Source organism: Choloepus didactylus, chromosome 10, assembly GCF_015220235.1.
Source record: "Choloepus didactylus isolate mChoDid1 chromosome 10, mChoDid1.pri, whole genome shotgun sequence".
Lineage (NCBI taxonomy): Eukaryota > Metazoa > Chordata > Mammalia > Pilosa > Megalonychidae > Choloepus > Choloepus didactylus.
This window is the reverse complement of record NC_051316.1, coordinates 85678288-85699278: the sequence shown is the minus strand read 5'-3', so window position 1 is coordinate 85699278 and position 20991 is coordinate 85678288. Positions and strand designations below refer to the sequence as shown.

Below are 20991 nucleotides of genomic sequence, written 5' to 3'. Positions count from 1 at the left end.
AAGACACATGACTTTTAAGTGACTTGCCTAAGGTCACATAGCCAGTATCTGGCTGAACTGGACTAAGGTCTGACTCCAAGGCTCATTCTGCTCAAATAAAAAAAAAAAAAAAAAACAACCTGAGGAGCCCTTTTACATTGCTGGTGGGAATGTAAGACGGTATAGCCACTTTGTAAAACAGTTGGGCAGTTCCTCAAAAGGTTAAGTTTCCATATGACTTAATGATTCCACTACAAGAGAATGAAAATATACATCCACCCAAACAGCTGTATGTATATTTTTGCAGCAGCATTATTCATGTTAGTTTGAAGTGGAAACAACCTAGATGTCCATGAACTGATGAATGGATAAACAAAATGTTGTATATGCATACAATGGATGATCATTTGGTTATAAAAAGAAACGAAATTCTGATGAATGTTACAACATGGGTGAACCTTGAAAACATTACGCTAGGTGAGAGGAGCTGGTTACAAAATACCATGTTTTATATTTCCATTCATATAAAATGTCTAGAATAGGCAAATACACAGAAGGTAAATTAGTGGTTGTCAGAAGTTTAGGGGAGGAGAGAATGAGGTACTAGGTATGGGTTTTCTTTTGGGGATGATGAAAATGTTCTAAAATTGATTGTAATGATGGTTGTACAATTCTGTGAAAATACTAAAAACCATTGAATTGTGTACTTTAAATAAGTGAATTGTATGGTGTGTATTTTGATAAAGCTGTTAAAAACAACAATAAAATAATCCAAAGTCCTGAAATCAAGTTTTCTGCTCTTTCTGCCTGGATGTAGCAATAAGATATTATTGTAATGGTAAATAAGCAGAACCTATTGTAAAGGTAATCCTTAATTACAGAGCAAAGTTGGATTTTATTAACATGTTACTTAACTTCTAACATTAATAATGTCTTACAGTGTAGTATCTGATAGAGCCATAAGTTTGTCCTGTAAATTTTCCTGCATTCTGTTGTGTTATAAGTTCATTTAGAGAGAGTATAAAACATTAAGAATAGATGAGTAAATAAAGTTGGGTTTGACCAATTAGATGGATCTTTGGAGCAGAAATCAGGAAATTGTTAATTTGCTGTTAAAATGTAACCATCTTAGCACATTTGTTTGTGGCCGTGCTGTAAACCCTGGTATCCTGGTAGCAGCTGTGAAGCAGTTAATCTGCAAGTGATGTGACTGAAACCTAGAGAAATCATGTTCCAGAATTTAGCAACTTCAGGCGAAGTATTAGGTAAGACTCAACATGCTTTCATGCCCTGCTATAAAATGAAGCACTTAAAAAATTTTTTTCTGCTAGAGGGAAAGGCCCTGAGATAACAGTAAATGGGAGGAGAACCAGAAAATTAGGCTTAAGTGCTCAGTCTCTCTCTTTTGGACAATAATTGCAGTAACATATACTTGAAAGTACAGGGAAGGGTTCTAGGGCTGGAATTTTTTTTTTTTTTTAAAGTCAGCTTAGGGTTCTTAGTGTAGAATGAACAAAAATGTAGCTTTTTTCTTTTTTATATTATTGATTATGAGTTTAAATGCTTTTTAGCATCATGTCAGTCATGTGGATTATGGTGGTTGGTAGACTAATTAATTAAGTTTTCAAAAGCCCAATTTGGGAAGGGTTGTTAATACCTTTCAGAAAACAGGGCCAGATGTGATAGATAATTTTACAGGGTTTGCAAAATGATGTTTTCTGTTTCTGAAATTCCTTCCTATATTTATTAGCTGCCATTCTTCTGTAAAGTGGAACTTGGCCTCATCAACTCAAGTATTTAGTTACCTTGAAACATAGGATAGATGCATGTTTTTTTGGGTTTATAGCCCCAAGTTTCCAAGGAAGGAATCTTAAAAAAATTTTATTGGGGTAAAATACATACCGTAAAATTTCCAATTTTAACCGCTTTCAAGTGTACATTTCAGTGGTATTAATTACATTCACAGTGTTGTGTTATCATCACCACCATCCTTTACCAAAACTTTTCCATCACCCCAAACAGAAACTCTGTACTCATTGAGCATTAATTCCCAATTTCCACCACCCCTGGCAAACTTACATTCTACTTTCTGTCTCTATAAATTTGTTTATTCTATTTGTCCTTTTGTGTCAGTAGATCTTAGAGTAAGATCTTGTTTAACTCGACAGGATGTCTTCAGAGTTCATCCATGTTGTTCCATGTCATTGTATGTATATACCATATTTTGTTTCTCCATTTGTCTGTTCATGGGCTCTTGTATTGTTTGCCCCCTTTGGTTATTGTGAGTAATGCTGCTGTGAACATTGGTGCACAAATCTCTGTTTGAGTTTCAGCTTTCAATTCTTTTGGGTATATACTTAGAAATGGGATTTCCAGGTCATATGTAATTCTATGCTTAACTTTTTATTCTTTGATTTTACTTTGAAATAACTTCAGACTTACAGGACCAACAGGACAGTTGTAAAAATGATACAAAACCCTGACAGACAACCCCAAAATATCCCCTACCCAGATAGCGAGATCCACCAACTTTTTGACATTGGCCACATTGGCCATCTCCTTCCTTCCCTCCCTACCTACTTCCCTCCCTTCCTCTTCTTCTTTCCCTCTTTCCTCTCTCTTTATCTTCTCTCTCCATCTGTCTATCCATCATATTGAGGTTTTTGAGAAACTACCAGTTTTTTGCAGTGGCCGCAACATATTTTATTCCCACCAACAATGTATGAGGGTTGTTATTTCTCCTTATCTTCACCAGCACTTATTTTCCACTTTTTAAATAGCCTTTCTAGTGGGTGTGAGGGGGTATTTCATTGTGGTTTTCATTTGCATTTCTTTAATGGCCAATAATGTTGAGCATCTTTTCACATGCTTGTAGGCCATTTGTATATCTTTGTTTGGAGAAACGCTTGTTGAAGTCCTTTGCCCATTTTTAAAAAATGCAATTTTACTGAGATATATTCACATACAGATAATCATCCAAAGTGTACAATCAGTGGTTCATGGTATCATCATATACTTGTCTTTGCCCATTTAAAAAATTGGGTTGTTTTTTGTTTTTAAGTTGTAAGAGTTCTTTTATATATTCTGGATATTAAACCCTTACCAGCTATATGGTTTGCAAATATTTTCTCCCATTCTATAGGTTATCTTTTCACTGTCTTGATACTATCCTTTGATACACAAATTTTTAAAATTTTGATGAATTCCAATTTACCTATTTTTTCTTTTTGTGCTTTCAGTGTGAAGTTTAAGAATCCATTGCCTAATGCAAGGTCCTGAAGACATTCCCTTAGGTTTTCTTGTAAGAGTTTTATAGTTTTAGCTCTTATATTTAGGTCATTAATCAATTTTGAGTTCAGTTTTGTAAGTGATGTGATGCAGGGGTCCACTTTAATTCTTTTGTATGTAGATACCCAGTTTTCTCAGTAGCATTTGTTGTAGAGACTTTTCTTTCCCCGTTGAGTGGACTTGGCACCCTTGTCAAATATTAGGTGGCTATAGATGTGTGGGTTTATTTCTGAACTCTCAGTTCTATTCCTTTGGTCTATATGTCTGTTGTTAGTATCACACTGTTTCGATTACTGTAGTAAGTCTTGAAATTGGAATGTGTGAGTCCTCCAACTTTGTTCTTTTGAAAAATGTTTTTGGCTATTCCAGGTCCCTTGCCCTTCCATATGAATTTGGTGATTGGCTTTTCCATTTCTGCAAAGAACACTGGCTGTTGGAGTTTTGGTTGGGATTGTATAAAATCTTTAGATTGTTTTCAGTAGTACTGGCATCTTAATGATATTAAGTCTTCTAATCCATGAATGTGGGATATAGTTCCATTTTATGAGATCTTCTTTAATTTCTTTCAGTAAAGATTTGTAGTTTTCTGCATACAAGTTCTTTGTATCCTTGGTTAAATTTATTTAACAGTGTCTTTTGCAAAACAGAAGTTGTTAATTCTAACAAAGACCAACTTATCAGTTTTTTCTTTCGTGCATTGTGCTTTTGGTGTTGTATCTAAAAAACTCATTGCCAAACCCATGGTCACCTAGATTTTCTCCTTTGTTATATTCTAGAATATTCTAGAAGTTTTACAGTTTGCATTTTACCTTTAGGTCTATGATCTGTTTTATCGAGTTGTGAAAAACTCAATAAAATCTAGTGTCTAGATTCATTCTTGGTGCATGTGGATGTCTGTTAATTGATCTCTACCCCCACCAATTTTAGCTTTTTTTAAATAATCGTGGTAACAATACATATCATAAAATTAGCCATTTTAACAATTTTTCAGTGGCATTAATTACATTTACAGTGTTGTCCAATCATCACCACTATCCATTACGAAAACTTTTCCATGACTCAAAACACAAACTGTATACCCATTAAGCAATAATTGCCCCTCCCTCCAGCCTCTGGTAATGCCTAATCTATTTTCTGTCTCCATGAATTTGCCTAATTTAGATATTGCATATAAGTGAAATCATAGAATGCCTGTCCTCTTGTGTCTAGCTTATTTCTCGCAATCTGTCTTCAGGGTTCATCCATGTTGTAGTATGTGTCAGAACTTTATCCCTCTTTATGGCTACATAATATTCATTGTATGTATATAACACATTTTGTTTATCCATTCATCTATTGATGGATAGCTGGTTTCTTTCCACCTTTTGGTTCTTGTGGTTTTCATTTATTTCTGATATACTCTTTCAGAAGAGATTTCTAAGTGGCTAAATATATCTCAACCATCATTTTCCAGTCCTCATAGAGTCCTCGTTTTTGGCAGTCATCCAATGTGTTGGTGCCCCCCCACCCACCCCCAACCCCCAGTGATTAGGTGGTTTTTTTTGTGAATTCTTTCTACCTTAAAATTTATCTTTCTTAGACTGTGTCCAATAGAAATGCACACAACATGCTAGGTTAAATACACAGATTTTGTATTAAGAATGAAATAATATTGTCTATTTGGGTTCCTCTTTGAAAATATCTAATATTTGCTTATAACCATCAATCCTTAGGATTTCTTTCAACATTGCCACTTTAGTCTCACAAGATATTGGTTAATGGACTTTCTTCGTAAAACACATCTACCATATTTTTTGACAGAATAGTTTATGTTGTGATTTGATTTGCTATTCCATTATCCCAGAAGATTTTTATGTTTGCAGACATTATTGTATATTTTTCCAAATCATGGAGTTGGGATATGTGAAATGATGTTAACTGGTATCTGTACTATAGAGAACTCTATGCTTTATGTTATTCTTATCCACAATTGTAACTTGTTTGACACCTCTACCTCCCTACCTCATCCTTCCCAGAATTGTCATCCAGTGGTAAAACCTTGCTGAGTTTTTTACCAAGTTTATTTCTGCAAAGGTAAAAATAGAAAATAGAAATAGATAGTAAATATTATGTGCTTTCTCAGGATCTTTTGATGTGATCAAGCTTATAATAGTTTTTTTATCCTAATACTTTATATTAATAATGTTTCTTTTATTGAATCACTTTTGCTTTCCTTAGGTAATTAGGGTGCCATACTATGTTATATATGCTGTCACTATTCTGTATATTACTGTTTATGCTGTAATTTTATTTAGTATTTTTATTCCTGTGTTCACAAGTGAGATTAATTTGTTTTCTTAGGTTAATGTTGTCCTTTTTATAGTTTATAATCAAAGCCATATAAAAAATGAGTTGGGAGACACCATCTATGTTAGGAATAGTCATTGTCACAGGGATTATTGGATCTGAATTTGAAGAAATTAACTGGTTAAATTCATCTAGGTAGGTGAGGTGTTTATCTTTTGTAGGTTTTTTTTTTTAATATAATTTTCTCAGTTTCTTTGCTATTGCTGATTTGAATTCCTTTTGTTTGTTTTTGGTATTTTGAATTTGTAGAAATGGTGTCTTTTTCTCTTATTTTCTTTTTGTGAATGCATAAGAGTAATACAAAAACCAACTTTAAACAAGTCTAAAAGTTATTTCAGTAAGTGTGAAATTAAAAAAATTAGTATTAAGAAAGCATTCTGTCAGTTTAGTTGGCAGCATTTTTCCTTCTTAATGGCATATGGAAGATTTGTGCATCTTAATTGATGGCATTGTAGGATTTACTGAATATTGGATATGTCAGTGTAATGTCCACAGGTATGAGGGAGTGGTGTCTTCTTAGGTTCAACTAAATGTTTAAACATTCAGACTGGTAAAAACACCATAGGTCTTACTTGGTACCACATTATTCATAAGGATGTAGGACAGAAACTGCAACTTATCAGTAACACAGTGGAGTCCTTGCAACAGTTTATGCCTACTCATGCACTCTTCTGACAGTTCAGATGCAGAGACAGCATCCACCTTGGGTGTAGAGCTGCCACATTTCTAAAGGGGAAGATATCTCTTCCAGCAATTAACTCCATATGCATAGCTTCTAGGATCCCACAAGGGACATGCCTGATTCCACGTCACCACTCTCTGGGAAGCTTAAAAATATAGTTCTCTACTAGTAGAGTTGTACTTCTAGTTCAGATGCAATTTACCCATCAGGTTATTTATACATTAAGCAGTGTTGCCAAATAACATATTTGTCAGGGTGCTGTCTTAATCAGATTAACGGGTTAAATGAAAGTCAGATTCTCAAGTCTAAGGAGAAAGGGGTTTTGTTAACCTTTGGTCCACAGTAGTGTGTTGAGTTTTCATTTATGGCTTCTTGTTATAATATCTTCTTCAGAAGGTTTTCCTTACCCCAAGATTATAAAATATTCTCCTACATTTTCTTCTAATACTATGGTTTCATTTTTTACATTTACATACATCTTTGAGCCACCATTTTGTGTGTGGTATAAGGGTAGGAATTGAACCTTTTTTCCAAATGGCTAATCATTTGTTCCAATCATTTATTAAATAATTGTTTGTTTCACTATTGGTTAGAAATGTCACTATCATCATAGAGCTGTTGTTATTAAGGATGGTTCTTGAAATTAACAGATGGTTGATATATTTAAAACATGTACTTTTAAAGTAATAAAAACCCATTTATACTCTTTTATGATTGTGAATTACATTGTGTTAACTAATGGCTAAGAATCTATAGGGTCAAATTTTTTTCTCAAAGAAAGTATTGTATAGTCTGAAAAGGAGTGTCATTTTCTTCTTCATAAATTGGAGTCTCCCTTATTGAAGGTTATTGTGTTTATTTGGGTAGCCTTACTTTGAAAGCATACCACTCAATAATAGAAAGTGTTGAATTAGGGATTTGGATAACTGGGTTCTAGTTTTAGACCTGCCATTTCACTGAATGCTACTTTGTGCAAGTCACCCTCTCTGTGCTTTGTTTTCCTCATTTAATCCTGACCCTGCCTACTTCATGAGGATTATATGGGATAATGGATGTAAGAGCAATTTGAATTGGTAAAGCAATTTAAATGTAAAGAATTATTGCATCTTAACTTTTCCTCCCTTTCTCTTGTAGGAAGTGTTGGTGCTTCTTTTCAGTACCAGTCCATCCATCACGACCACATTTTTCATGATGACAGTGACAAGGTGAGGTCCTTGTTGATGTCTGCCACGGTGAACATGCATGTCAACCTGAAATTGCTGGATTCATTTACATAACTTCTGGACTCAGGGCCAGGAGAGTTTGATTTGGGAGGTACAATATTGAGATACTGAGATCCTTGCTGGTTTGTGTGTCAGATTATTAGAGTGTTCCAGAAAGCCTGAGGATAATTCCCAGGATGTGGGCTGGACTCTTGGTCATCCCTCCGTTTTCCTGTCCCTCTCTCCTTGCACAGCCTGGATTGATGATCCTTTTTTTTTCGAAAGTAGATGATCTTAATATATGAACATGTGTTCCCAAAGCTTGTAGCTGTCTTAGAAACTTGAGTTGGTTTCCAATTGAAATATCTTGGACATTTTTAAATTTGTTTATCTTTGGAGTTGAAAAATGACATTTTCTTCTCATACTTTACGTTTTTGGGGGCTCTGTTATCAAAGCCCAGTTTAAATATTGATGACTGAGAATAGATTTTGTGGTTTTCTGTTGGTTTTATTTCACTGTGTTGTTTTGCTCCTGTTCTTTTTACCTGGTCTTTGGGAACTTTTCATTACTCATTAGCACCCTTGGTTGTTGACTGCCAAGCCCTTGCAGTAGATATTTCTGTGGGCTAAGTGTTTGGAACATCTAGCTGCTGATGTTGGATGGCTTTAACTTTAGTACTTTCCACCATCGATTTCCAGTGGCTTCCCTCCCATTTCCTGTGTTTTGTAAGCGGGAATGTATCACTCCATAAGTAGTTTCCATTGCAGACCAGTCCAAGCAATCAAGGGCCTCCTCCCTCATCCTGTTGGAGCTAAATCAAGAAGTTAGTTGATCACTGGGATTTTCCAGATGGCTTTCTTTGTTCTGTTTGTTGGTTTCTCTGTCATTGTGAGCTTTGCTCAGATAGAATTCAGTCTGTTTACAGAGAGTGATATTGTGCATGGAATTCCAGGGCCTCTTTTATTATTACGGTATTCCAGAGACATGAGTTTCACTTTTAACTTCTTTCAGAGTACAAGCCACTGAAAGAGACTTCTAGAATTCAGTTCCATTAAATTTGGTATACCACAGATTTTTAGAAAGGAGATTTGCAAACAGAGTGAAGATAGAGGGAAAAGGCAAAATCACTTTAGGTCATTAATATTATAAACAAATTCTGTGCTTTGTATTTCTGGAGATGTTTTTGAGTTTAATTTTCTTTGCCCTGTCAAGTATAATATGCTTTTCTGTCCATTTGCGCATTCATAGTGGTGAAGCAGAATTGTGCTCTCTGTTGTCTCTGGGTCTTAGAGTCTGGAGATGAGATTCTAGTCCACCTTTGCCAGGTACTTTCCATCTCAGTTAAAATGGTTTTTCTCCTAATTTCTGAATCTTTATCACTGATTTTGTGCTTTTGGAAGATGAAATTTTTTTCCAAAGATATATACTAGGATCTCTGACTATGGATTTATAATTTTTTCAGCTAATTCAGTTAGCAAATACTATTTATTGATTGGCAGCTGTGTGTCTAGGTACTTAGGGAATACCTCAGGATACAAAACAGATAAAGTTCACTGTTTTCATAAGTTTGCAATCTAATGGAGTGGGAGGTGGGAGATACAATAAAAATAACACGAATTATATAGTATGTTACGGTAAATGCAGTGGAGAAAAAATGTAGAGTGATAAGTGGGATGAGGAGGACTAAAGTTGGGTGATGTAGAGTCCAGCTTAAAATAGGATTATCAGCCTTCCTTGTGGGGAGGACAGGGGTGGATCTCTTTTCTTTGCAGCAATTAAATCTTCTTTCTGTAACAAATGGGTATTGATTTTGCAAAAACAAAAATAAATCTGCTATCCCCCACATACCTCTTGGATGTGTACATCTAAACACACAGATACACACACACACACACCCCTGAGAGCTGAAGGGATTGTCTAATCCACTCCCTCTCCCGCCCCCCCACCTTGTTTTGTTTAAACTTGGAAGCTGTGACCCCAGTGGGAGAAATTGTTTGTTCCAAGGTTGCCCTGGAACTAGACCAGATCATATATCCCCAATGTGCAAGTCATGTATAATATTGGCTAGCTTTTCTGAGCACGTTGTTGCATGCATGTTGATGCTTTGCTTATTGTGCTCGGTGACCTTTCAGGTTAGCAGAGCACTGGCACTCCACCCAGGCATGGTCCTTTACTCAGATTGGAAAACAAAAGATTTTTCTTAATAGTTGCGTTATTTTTAACTAATTCATGTGGGACTGAGGGGGTGGAACCCATGGGTCAGGCAAGGAGAAAGAAGGCCAATCCATTTGCTGGGGTCTCCCCTCTATAATCTTAGACGTGCTGGCACACCCCCAAATCCCTTGGGTTGGCCTGTTCTCTAAGTTAAATTTCTCTGTAGATGCACATTGGTTTGTAGCATATAGTGCTGGAAGGGGCCAATTGCAGCTCTGGGGTTAATTATTAAATACTGTGAATTGCACTCTCATATTAACAGTTTATATTGGATACAGCAATTCCCACAATCCTTTCAGCAAAATCTTTATATTCATTACAGAGCTATACCTTGCAATTTCTGGGTAGTGAGCATGTAATTTATTCATTAAATTTGAGCACTTACTATATACCAAGCACTGTTTAAGGCATTGGGGAAGAGTGCATTAAGCAAAACAGAAGTTCTTGCTTTTATGGAGCTTAGTTTCTGCAGGTGGAATGGAAATTGGTGAGACAATAAATAAAGATATTGTTAATTGGTCATTTGTGTTACAAAGAAAAACAAAGCAGGGAAGGGTTATCATAGTATTGGGAGAAGGTTGCCTTCTAAAACAAGGTAGTCACAACATCCTATAAGTTGAGACTATTTTATCCCTATTTTGTAGATGAGGAATCTGAGGCACAGATTAGATAATCACTCAAGGTTACACCGTAGTATAAGTAGTGTAAGTCATATAACTGGGATTCAAACCCAGGCTGCCTTGCTCTAGAATTTGCTCTCTACCATCAAAAGAAATCCATTCCTGCTTTAGCTTCATTTACTTGACTTGGACATGCTCAGAGAAAAATATATCTGCAAGTGGTATAGACTCTGGAGAATCACAATGAAATTGAGGCAGTTGGCAGGCAGTCTTTTCTAAGCACTCTGCATTAAATCCTCCATTGTTCCCACTTTAAATATGAAGAAGAAACTGATAGACCAACTAGCAACTTGCCAAAGGTCACATACCTAGCAAGTATTGGTGCTGAGATTTGCACTCAGGCTGTCTCACTTCATAGACTGAGGTGTGTGAAGTCTCCTGATAAGACCTGACCCATTGATGGTTCTTAGTGAGTGAAAGTGGGTATTACTGAAAATTTCAAAACAAAACTAGGAAATTTATTTAAAAAATTAGATGCCTGATAACGCAACAGAATTTTCAGTTTCATATATCCTATCTTTTGGTAATTAGGTATCTTCATTTTTTCATTTTCTTACATTTAAAAAAAATTCTTACTTTTTTTTTTTTTTTTTTTTTTTTACTGTGTTTGAGTTTCTTCCTTTCAGGTTTTGTCATATTTATTTTTTTAACTTTTTAAAATTGTGAAATAAGCATATATACAGAAAAGTAATAACTTTCAAAACATGGTTTAACAAGTAATTATGGTACAATTTTCAAAGTATGGTATGGGTTACAATTCCACAATTTCAGATATTTCCTTCTAGCTGTTCTAATACACTAGAGACTAAAAAGAAATAACTATATAGCGATTTAATAGCCATAATCCTTTGTTAAATCTATCTTGTCTGTTGCTACTCCTCCCTCTCATTTGATCACTGTCTCAATTTTCAGGGATATCTAGGCATTGACCTCTCTAACTGTTAATATGAAAAAGGTGTTCCACATTATGGGGAAGGGGGTGCAGCAGGTTTATGTTCTTGAAGAGACTGGTGCCTTTGAGTTTTGGGACTTATCTGGCATAGAAACAATCTGGAGGTTTTAAGTTTCTGAAGAATAAACTTAGTGAAACTTTTATAGAATCTCAGACAGAGAACCAAGTATACTTCAGGGTTTTCAGAAACACTGTTGGTTGGGCTTGGCTATCACTTATTTATTTATTTATATTTTTTATTGTGAAATATATATACAGAAAAGTGATAACTTTCAAAGTATGATTTAACAAGTAGTTAGCAAATTTCAAAGAATGTTATGGGTTACAGTTCCAAAATTTCAGTTATTTCCTTATTGTGAAATAGAGAGAGAAATGTGATAACTTTTAAAGTATAGTTAAACAAGTAGCTACAGAGCAAATTTCAAAGCATGCTATATATTACAGCTCCACCATGTCAGTTATTTCCTTCTAGCTATTCTGGTACCCTAGAAACAAAAAAATTATATAAACATTCAGTATTTGTAATCCATTGTTAAATTCTGTCTTGTCAGTTGCTATCCCTTTCTCTCGTTTGATCACTGTCTCAGTCTTCAGGGATATCTAGGCAGTGACCACTCTAACTTGTTCATATTGAAAACGAGTGTCAACATTATGAGGAAGGGGGATGCAGCTGGTTGATGTTCTTGAAGAGGCTGGTGCCTCTGGGTTTTGGGACTTACCTGGAAGTTTTAAGTTTCTGAAGAATAAACTTAGTAAGTGAAACTTTTACAGAGTCTCAGCTAGAGACCCAAGTATTCTTTAGGGTTTTTGGGAATACTGTTGGTTGGAGCTTGGCTGTCATTTATTTTTAAAAGCTAGTAGTTGCCTATCATGCTAGGAAGTGAGGTCTGTTCAGTCAAATGTAACTTCTCATGTTGTTTGGGAGCCTTTTGGCAGAAGTCAGAGGTCTTTTTGGTCCTGATAGTTCTCTTTTGCATTTAGAGTGGGTGTAGTAGGGGTGGTTGGACCAGAACAGTGTAATACATTTGTGGCATATGAGCCTTTACTCTGCCCCCCACCCCCACCCCCTCCTTCTACATATCCCCCTCCCTACCTTCTGCCCTGGGCAGATACCACTGATTGACAATGACATTATTTTCTGCCAACCTGACACAGCCTCAGAACCCTTCTTGACATGGGTTTCAAGTAGTTATAAAGATTGGGCTGGTATGTGAGAAAATAGCCTATTTGTTATCTTGGGTTAGATGGTGTTCTAGTTTGCTAATGCTGCCCGAATACAAAACACCAGAGATGGATTGGCTTTTATAAAGGGGGTTTATTTGGTCACACAGTTACAGTCTTAAGGCCATAAAGTGTCCAAAACACATCAGCAATCGGGTACCTTCACTAGAGGATGGCCAGTGGTGTCCAGAAAACCTCTGTTAGCTGGGAAGGCACATGGCTGGCATCTGCTCCAAAGTTTTGGTTTCAAAATGGCTTTCTCCCAGGACGTTCCTCTCTAGGCTGCAGTTCCTCAAAAATGTCACTCTTAGTTGCACTTGCAGTATTTGTCCTCTCTCAGCTTCTCTGGAGCAAGAGTCTGCTTTCAATGGCTGTCTTCAAACTGTCTCTCATCTGCAGCTCCTGTGCTTTCTTCAAAGTGTCCCTCTTGGCTGCAGCTTCTCTTCAAAATATCACTCACAGCTGCACTGAGTTCCCTCTGCCTGTCAGCTCATTTATATGGCTCCACTGATCAAGGCCCACCCAATGGGCGGGTCAACACTCCATGGAAATTATCCAGTTAGAGTCATCACCCACAGTTGAGTGGAGTGCATCTCCACAGAAACACTCAAAGAATTACAATTTAATCCACACTGATAACGTCTGCCCACACAAGATTACATCAAAGATAATGGCATTTGGGGGACACAGTATATTCAAACTGGCACAGATGGTCTCTAAAATTTATTTCTATGTTTCTAAGTTGAGGGGAAGATAAGCTTCTGATAGTAATTCTGAAGCTTCTACCTGTCTAAAAGTATTGGTGAGGAATAGCAACAAAAAGATAAACACAGAAGATTGTTTTATAGTTTCTTAGGAACATGTATGGTGCACTGAAGTCCCTTGGTAGAAAGGGGATAGAGAAAGATCCTCTAGCTTAAGATAGGAATTATTTTGTAAAAGTTAACAGTGTTTATCCATTTAAAAAGTGATGGGAAGAGTGGGGATGATTCAAAGAATTGTTCAGTTCTTGGTATTGATAGAGAAATAGAATTCAAATATTAAAAAATTAAAGTTCATTAATATTGGAATGGAACTAAGATGCATAATTTTAAATCAAAAGAGGAAAAATAAAGAGAACTGGAGAAAACCTCATCTATTAATTAAAAATACATTGAAGGTTTTAGACACCTTTAGAAAATAAGTAAGGATCAACAAATCATAAAATAATATGGCTAAGTGAAAGTAAATTAGTTGTAATAGATGTGGATGTGTTAATTTTACCAATTAAAAGAACAGATTAAAAAGCATATTTCATATATGCTTTACTTAAGAGATATACCTAAAAATGCAGAATAATGAAAATAAAAGATAGTATCAAGCACACACAAATAGAAAGAAAACAGTAGTGACATTTAAATAGGATTCAAGGCAAATGGTTTTACTCTGGACTAAAGGATCAAAAGGCATAATGCTCAGTGAATATTGAACAGTCATGAACTATCATACCTCAAATATTTAAGTCAAAAACACTAGAAATACAAGAAAAAAAGTAACAAAAGTCACAATCGTAGAGGCATACAGATACTGTACAGGTAGGAATATCAGTTAAGAGGTTTTGTAGTGAGAGTAGATATATTTGTTTTCTATTGCCATGTAGCAAATCACAATGTAGCAGCTTGTTTCAACACATTTATTATCTCAGGACACCTGGCATGGCTGAACAGGGTCCTTTGCTCAGGATCAGACACAACTGCAGTCAAGATGCTGGCTGAGCTGCATTCTCATCTGGAGGCTCAACTAGGGAAAAATCTGCTTCTTCCAAGCTCATTCAGGTTATTGGCGGAATTCATTTCCTTGTAGCTGTATGACAAGGGCCCAGCTTCTTACTGGCTGTTGGATGGAGACCAACCACAGGTCCTAGAGGCTACCCACAGTTCCCTGCCCACATAATCCTCTCCATAAATACTTTACAACATGGCTCTTTTCTTCTTTAAGGACAGCAGGAGAATCCCTCCAGTCTGCTAAAATGGGGTCTTATATAATAAAAACGTAATCACAGGAGTGACATTCCATCACCTTTGCTATATTCTTTTGGTTGGAAGCAAGTCACAGGTTTTGTTAGCACTCATGGGAATGGATTATATAATTGGACATGTCTCTATTGGTGTTCACCATCGAGTGTGTCCAATACAGTAGGCAAAAACACAAAACTGATAGAGATACAAAGAATTTCAATAACAATTATAATTAAGCTGATTTAGTAGTGCTTGTATCATGAGAAAATGCTTCAAAATTTTCCCTTAATTTTTTTTAAAAACAGCTTTATGGAGATTTAAATCATATACCATAAAATTCATCATTTTAAAGTCTACATTTCAATGGTTTTTAGTATAGTCAAAGAGATTTGTAACTATCTAATGTTTTACAACATTTTTCATCATCCTTCAAAGAAAAACCCATACCCATTAGCAATCACTTCCCATTCTTTCTTTCTGCCAGCTTCTGGCTACCAGGAATCAACTTTCTGTGTGTATGGACTTGCTTTTTCTGCACAGTTCATATCAATAGATTAATACAACATGCAGCCTTTTGTGTCTGGCTTCTTTCATTTAGCATAGTGGTTTCAAGTTTCATCCATGTTGTTGTATGAATCAGTATTTCATTCCTTTTTATGGGTCAATTATATTCTGTTGTATGGATATACCATATTTTGTTCATCCATTCACCAGTTGATGGGCATTTAAGTTTCTGTTTTTGACTATTATAACTAATATTGTTATGAACATTTGTATACATATGTATGTTTTCATTTTTCTTGGGTTGTGTGCCAGTTTGGATATATTATGTTCCCCACAAAGAGCCATGTTGTTTAATGCAATCTTGTGGGACCAGACCTATTAGTCTTGATTTGGGTGTGACCTTTTTATTGTTTCCATGGAGATGTGACTCACATGACTGTGAGCGATACCTTTGACTAGATTATTTCCGTGGAGGTATGACCCCACCCATTCAAGGTGGGTCTTGGTTCATTCACTGGAGTATTTAAGAGAGAAGCTAAGAGCCAACCAGATGCTTGCTGACACTTAGAGATGGCTGGAGATGTGGGCAGATGGATGTTTAGCGATGCTAAGCTAAGAGATGAAGCCCAGAGTTTGCCTCAGAGAAGCTTAAGAGAGACCCAGAGACATTTTGGAGAATGCCATTTTGAATCACATCCTGGGAGCAAAGGAACAGCAGACGCCAGCCATATGCCTTCTGAGCTGACAGAGGTGTTCCAGATGCCATTGGCCATTCTGCAGTGAAGGTATCCTCTTGTTGGACATTTTCATGGCCCTTTAACTGTAAATTTGTAACCTAATTAACCCCCTTTATAAAAGACAATTCATTTCTGGTATTTTGCATAATGGCAGCATCAGCAAACTGGAACAGGTAGTTAAGGAGAGGAATTGTTTGGTCATATGGTAGATTTTTTTTAACTTTTTAAGAAACTGCCATCTATTTCCCAAGGTGGCTGCGTCATTTTACATTTCCACCAGCAATGTGTGATAATTCCAGTTCCTCTATATCGTGCCAACACTTCTTATTGTTTTTTAGATTATTGCTATTCTAGTGAGTGTGAAGTAGCATCTCATTCTGGTTTTAATTTGTTTAATCTCTAATGAGTAATGATGCTGTTTCAGTTTGCTAAAGCTGCCAGAATGCATTATACCAGAAATGAGTTGGCTTTTTCAATGGGGATTTATTAGGTTACAAATTTACAGTTCTAAGGCCATGGAAATGTCCAAATTAAGGCATCAAGAGGAAGATACCCTCTCTGAGGAAAGGCTGCTGGCATCCGGAGTTCCTCTGCCACATGAGAAGGCACATGGCGATGTCTGCTGATCCTTCTCTCCTGGCTTCTGTTCTCTCTGGGCTTTTCTCTCTAAGCTCTCTGAGCTTTTACTGTCTTTTATTCTCTTCACAAAAGACTCCAGTAAAGGATTAAGACCCACCTTGAATGGGCTGGGTCACATCTCAGTGAAATAGCCTAGCCAAAGGTTCCACCCACAATAGGTCTGCCCATACAAGAATGAATTAAAAGAACACCTTTTCTGGGGTACGTAACAGAGTCAAATCAGCACAGATGCTGAGCATCTTTTCATGGGCTTATTGGCTATTCCTGAGTTTTCTTTGAAGTGACCTAATTTTTATATGTGGTCTTTGAATATGGATTTACTGCATAACTATATGAAAAGATCCCTTAATGATTTTTTACAGTTCCTGCCTGTGTGCTTTAAAAAAATCAATTCTCCCGTACCCTCAGTTATATAGTTACAAGTGTCCATTGTGGAAATTTGGGAAAAAAACAAAACAGTCTTTGACTAGATAACCACCATTTGCATATCATTTTCCTTCATATTTATCTCTGCATTTTCTGCATGGTTGAAATAAAACTAAATTGTTCTGGTTATCTGTTGCTGTGTTATGAGTTACCCTAAAACTCAGTGGTGCAAAACAGCATAATTTTGTTCTCTGTGATGGTTCTGGGGCTTCCTGGGCTTATTTAGATGGCTCTTGCTTGGGGTCTCTCCTGCTGTTGCTGAGGCCAGAGTCATATTAGAGGCTTCCTTGCTCACGTCTGATGACTTATGTGTCTGCCAGTAGCCTCAGCTTCTTCACAGCCTAGTGGCTTGGTTCTAAGAGTGAGTGTCCTAAGAGGACCAGGCAGACACTGTATGGCCTTTTGTGAGCTAGCTTCAGAAGTCACAAAGCCACCATAGGCCTGTCCAAGTTCAAAGGGAGAGAACATAGATCCCGCCCTTCAGTGGGAGGAATGTCAGCATAATGATATAAGAAGAGCATGTAGGATGGGAGACCTTGTTATGGCCGTGTTGGAAAATATAGTTTGCATACTGAATATACAAGAAACGTCCATTAGAATGGCTGCATAATGTCCCATCGTATGGATACACAGTAATTTAACCCGTCTTTGTGGAGCCTTAGGTCATTATTAGTCTGTAAATTTCCTTTCCTTTGATATCTTTATCTGACTTTGGTATAAGGACGACATTGGCCTTCTAGAATGAATTAGGAACTGTTCCCTCCTCTTCAGTTTTTTTGGGAGAGAGTTTTTTTTCTTCTTTTTTTTTTTTGGCATTTAATTTTTTTTATTGAGATATACTCACATACCATACAGTCATACAAAACGTACTGTCAGTTGTTCACAGTACCACCATATAGTTGTGTGTCCATTACCAAAATTAATTTTTGAACATTTTCATTACCACACACACAAAAGTAATCAGAATAAAAATTAAAGTGAAAACAATTAAAGTAAAAAAGATCACTGGGTGATTTTTGTTTTGTTTTGTTTTTTTTTTGCCCCCATTTTTCTATTCATCCATCCATAAACTGGACAAAGGGGAGTGTGATCCACATGGCTTTCACAATCACATTGTCACCCCTCATAAGCTACATTTTTATATAATCATCTTCAAGATTCAAGGGTTCTGGGTTGTAGTTTGATAGTTTCAGATATTTACTGCTAGCTATTCCAAATTCATTAGAACCTAAAAAGGGTTGTCTATATTGTGCATAAGAGTGCCCACCAGAGTGACTTCTCGGCTCCTTTTGGAATCTCTCAGTGACTGAAACTTATTTCCTTTCACATCCCCCTTTTGGTCAAGAAGATGTTCTCCATCCCACGATGCCAGATCTAGATTCCTCCCTTGGAGTCTTATTCCATGTTGCTAGGGAGATTCACTCCCCTGGGTGTCAGATCCACGTAGAGGGGAGGGCAGTGATTTCACGTGCCAAATTGGCTTAGCTACAGAAAGAGGGCCACATCTGAGCAACAAAGAGGCATTCGGGAGGAGGCTCTAAGGCACAGTTATAAGCAGGCCTATCCTCTCCTTTGCAGTAACCATCTTCCCAAGGGCAAGTCCTGTGATTGAGGGCTCAGCCCATCAAACCACCAGTCCCCAATATCTGTGAGCACATCAGCAACCATCGAAGGTGGGGAAGCCCAACACCCCATGCATTCTCCCCCAGCAATGTTCACATTAGTGGTAGCAAATAATATTTCTCTTTTTGTGCCTGGCTTATTTTGCTCAGCATTATGTCTTCAAGGTTCATCCAGGTTGTCATATGTTTCATGACATTGTTCCTTCTTAACTGCTGTATAGTACTCCATTGTGTGTATATACCCTTTTATTTATCCATTCATCTGTTGAAGGACATTTGGGTTGTTTCCATCTCTTGGCAATTGTGAATAATGCTGCTATGAACATTGGCGTGCAGATATCTGTTCGTGTCACTGCTTTCAGATCTTCTGGGTATATACCGAGAAGTGCAATCACTGGATCAAAGGGTAACTCTATATCTAGTTTTCTAAGGAACTGCCAGACTGACTTCCAGAGTGGCTGAACCATTATACAGTCCCATAACAATGAATAAAAGTTCCAATTTCTCCACATCCTCTCCAGCATTTGTAGTTTCCAGTTTGTTTAATGGCAGCCATTCTAATTGGTGTGAGATGGTATCTTGTTGTGTTGAAAGAGTTTGAGCAGAATTGGTATTAATTCTTTTTGGAATGTTTGATAAAATTCCCCTATAAAGTCTTCTGGTCCTGGGAGTTTTCTTTATAGGGAGGTTTTTGATTATTGATTCAATCTCTTTACTAGTTATTTGTTTTTTGGCATTTTTTTTTTTTGAGTCAGTGTAGGAAGTTTGTGTATTTCTAGTAATTTGTGCATTTCATCTAGGTTATCTAATTTGTTGGCGTACAGTTTTTCATAGTATCTTCTTATAGCCCTTTTGATTTCAGTGGGGTTAGTAGTATTGACCCTCTTTTCATTTCTGATTTTAGTTATTTGTGTCCTCACTTTTTCATCATCAGTTGAACTTAAGATTTGTCAATTTTGTTCATTTTTTTTTTCAAAGAACCAAGCTTTCGTTGTGTTGGTTTGCTCTATTGTTTTTTTTTTTTTTTCCTCTATTTTATTTATCTCTAATCTGTTATTTCGAGCTTTGGGTTTAGTTTGCTCTTCTTTTTCTTGCTCTTCCAGTTATGAGGTAAGGTCTCTGATGTGAGAGCTTTCTTCTTTTTAATTGTAAACTTTTAGAATTATAAATATCCCTATCAGGGCTGCATTTGCTGAATCCCATGTTTTTTTTTAAAAATTCAATTTTATTGAGATATATCCACAGACCATACAGTCATCCATGGTGTACAATCATCTGTTCACAGCACCATCATTTAGTTGTGCATTCATCACCCAGATTTATTTTTTGAACATTTTCCTTACACCAGAATCAGAATAAGAATAAAAAATAAAAATAAAAAAGAACACCCAAATCATCCCCCCATCCCACCCTATTTTTCATTTAATTTTTGTCCCCATTTTTCTACTCATCCATATATACACTGGATAAAGGGAGTGGGATCTGCAAGATTTTCACAATCACACTGTCGCCCCTTGTAAGCTACATTGTTATACAATCGTCTTCAAGAGTCAAGGCTACTGGGTTGGAGTTTGGTAGTTTCAGGTCTTTACTTCTAGCTACTCCAATATATATTAAAACCTAAAAAGCGTTGTCTATATAGTTCGTAAGAATGTGACCTCGACTCCATTTGGAATCTCTCAGCCACTGAAGCTTTATTTCGTTTTATTTTGCATCCCCCTTTTGGTCAAGAAGATGTTCTCAATCCCACGATGCCGAGTCCATATTCATCCCTGGGAGTCATATCCTGCTTTGCCAGGGAGATTTACACCCCTGGGAGTCAGGTCCCATGTAGGGGGGAGGGCAGTGAGATCATCTGCCAAGGTGGCTTAGTTAGAGAGAAGACCACATCTGAGCAACAAAGAGGCATTCAGGGAGAGACTATTAGGCACAGTCATAAGCAAGTTTAGTCTCTCCTTTGCAGTAACAACTTCACATGGGTAAGTCCCAAGACAGAAGGCTCCCCGTAAGTTTCTTTGGTATGTTGTGTTTTAATTTTCATTCGCTTCAAGATATTTCCTAATTTCACTTGTGATTTCCTGTTTAACCTATTGGTTAAGAGTATGTTGTTTAATTTCCACATATTTGTGAATTTTCTTTTTCTCCCTCTATTTCTAGCTTCATTTCTTTGTGGTTGGAGAAGATACAGTATGTGATTTCAATATTTTTTAATTTATTGAAACTTGTTTTGTGACTTCAGATATGTTCCATCCTTGAGGAATGATCCATGTGCACTCAAGAAGAATGTATATTCTGTTGTTGGGTGAAGTATTCCATATATGTCCATTATGTTCAGTTGGTTTGGAGTATCATTGCATTTCCCTGTGATCTTCTATCTAGATGTTCTATCCAATATTGAAAGTTGTGTGTTGAAATCTCTTACTATTAGTTTATCTTTCACGTCTGTCAGTATTTGCTTCCTATATTTTGGGGCTTTGCTGTTAGGTGCAGATATATTTATA

General features: G+C 36.6%; 1 protein-coding gene across 4 annotated transcripts in view; it reads left to right on the top strand.

Annotated features, from left to right (window-relative positions):
- Positions 1 to 20991, top strand: part of RNF38 (ring finger protein 38) — a 175869-nt gene that overhangs the window by 65153 nt on the left and 89725 nt on the right. For all 4 annotated transcript variants that reach the window (XM_037851067.1, XM_037851066.1, XM_037851064.1 and 1 more), the window contains exon 2: positions 7430 to 7500. In XM_037851067.1, coding sequence (XP_037706995.1) covers positions 7430 to 7500 — 71 coding nt within the window. The remainder of the gene's footprint in view (positions 1 to 7429; positions 7501 to 20991) is intronic.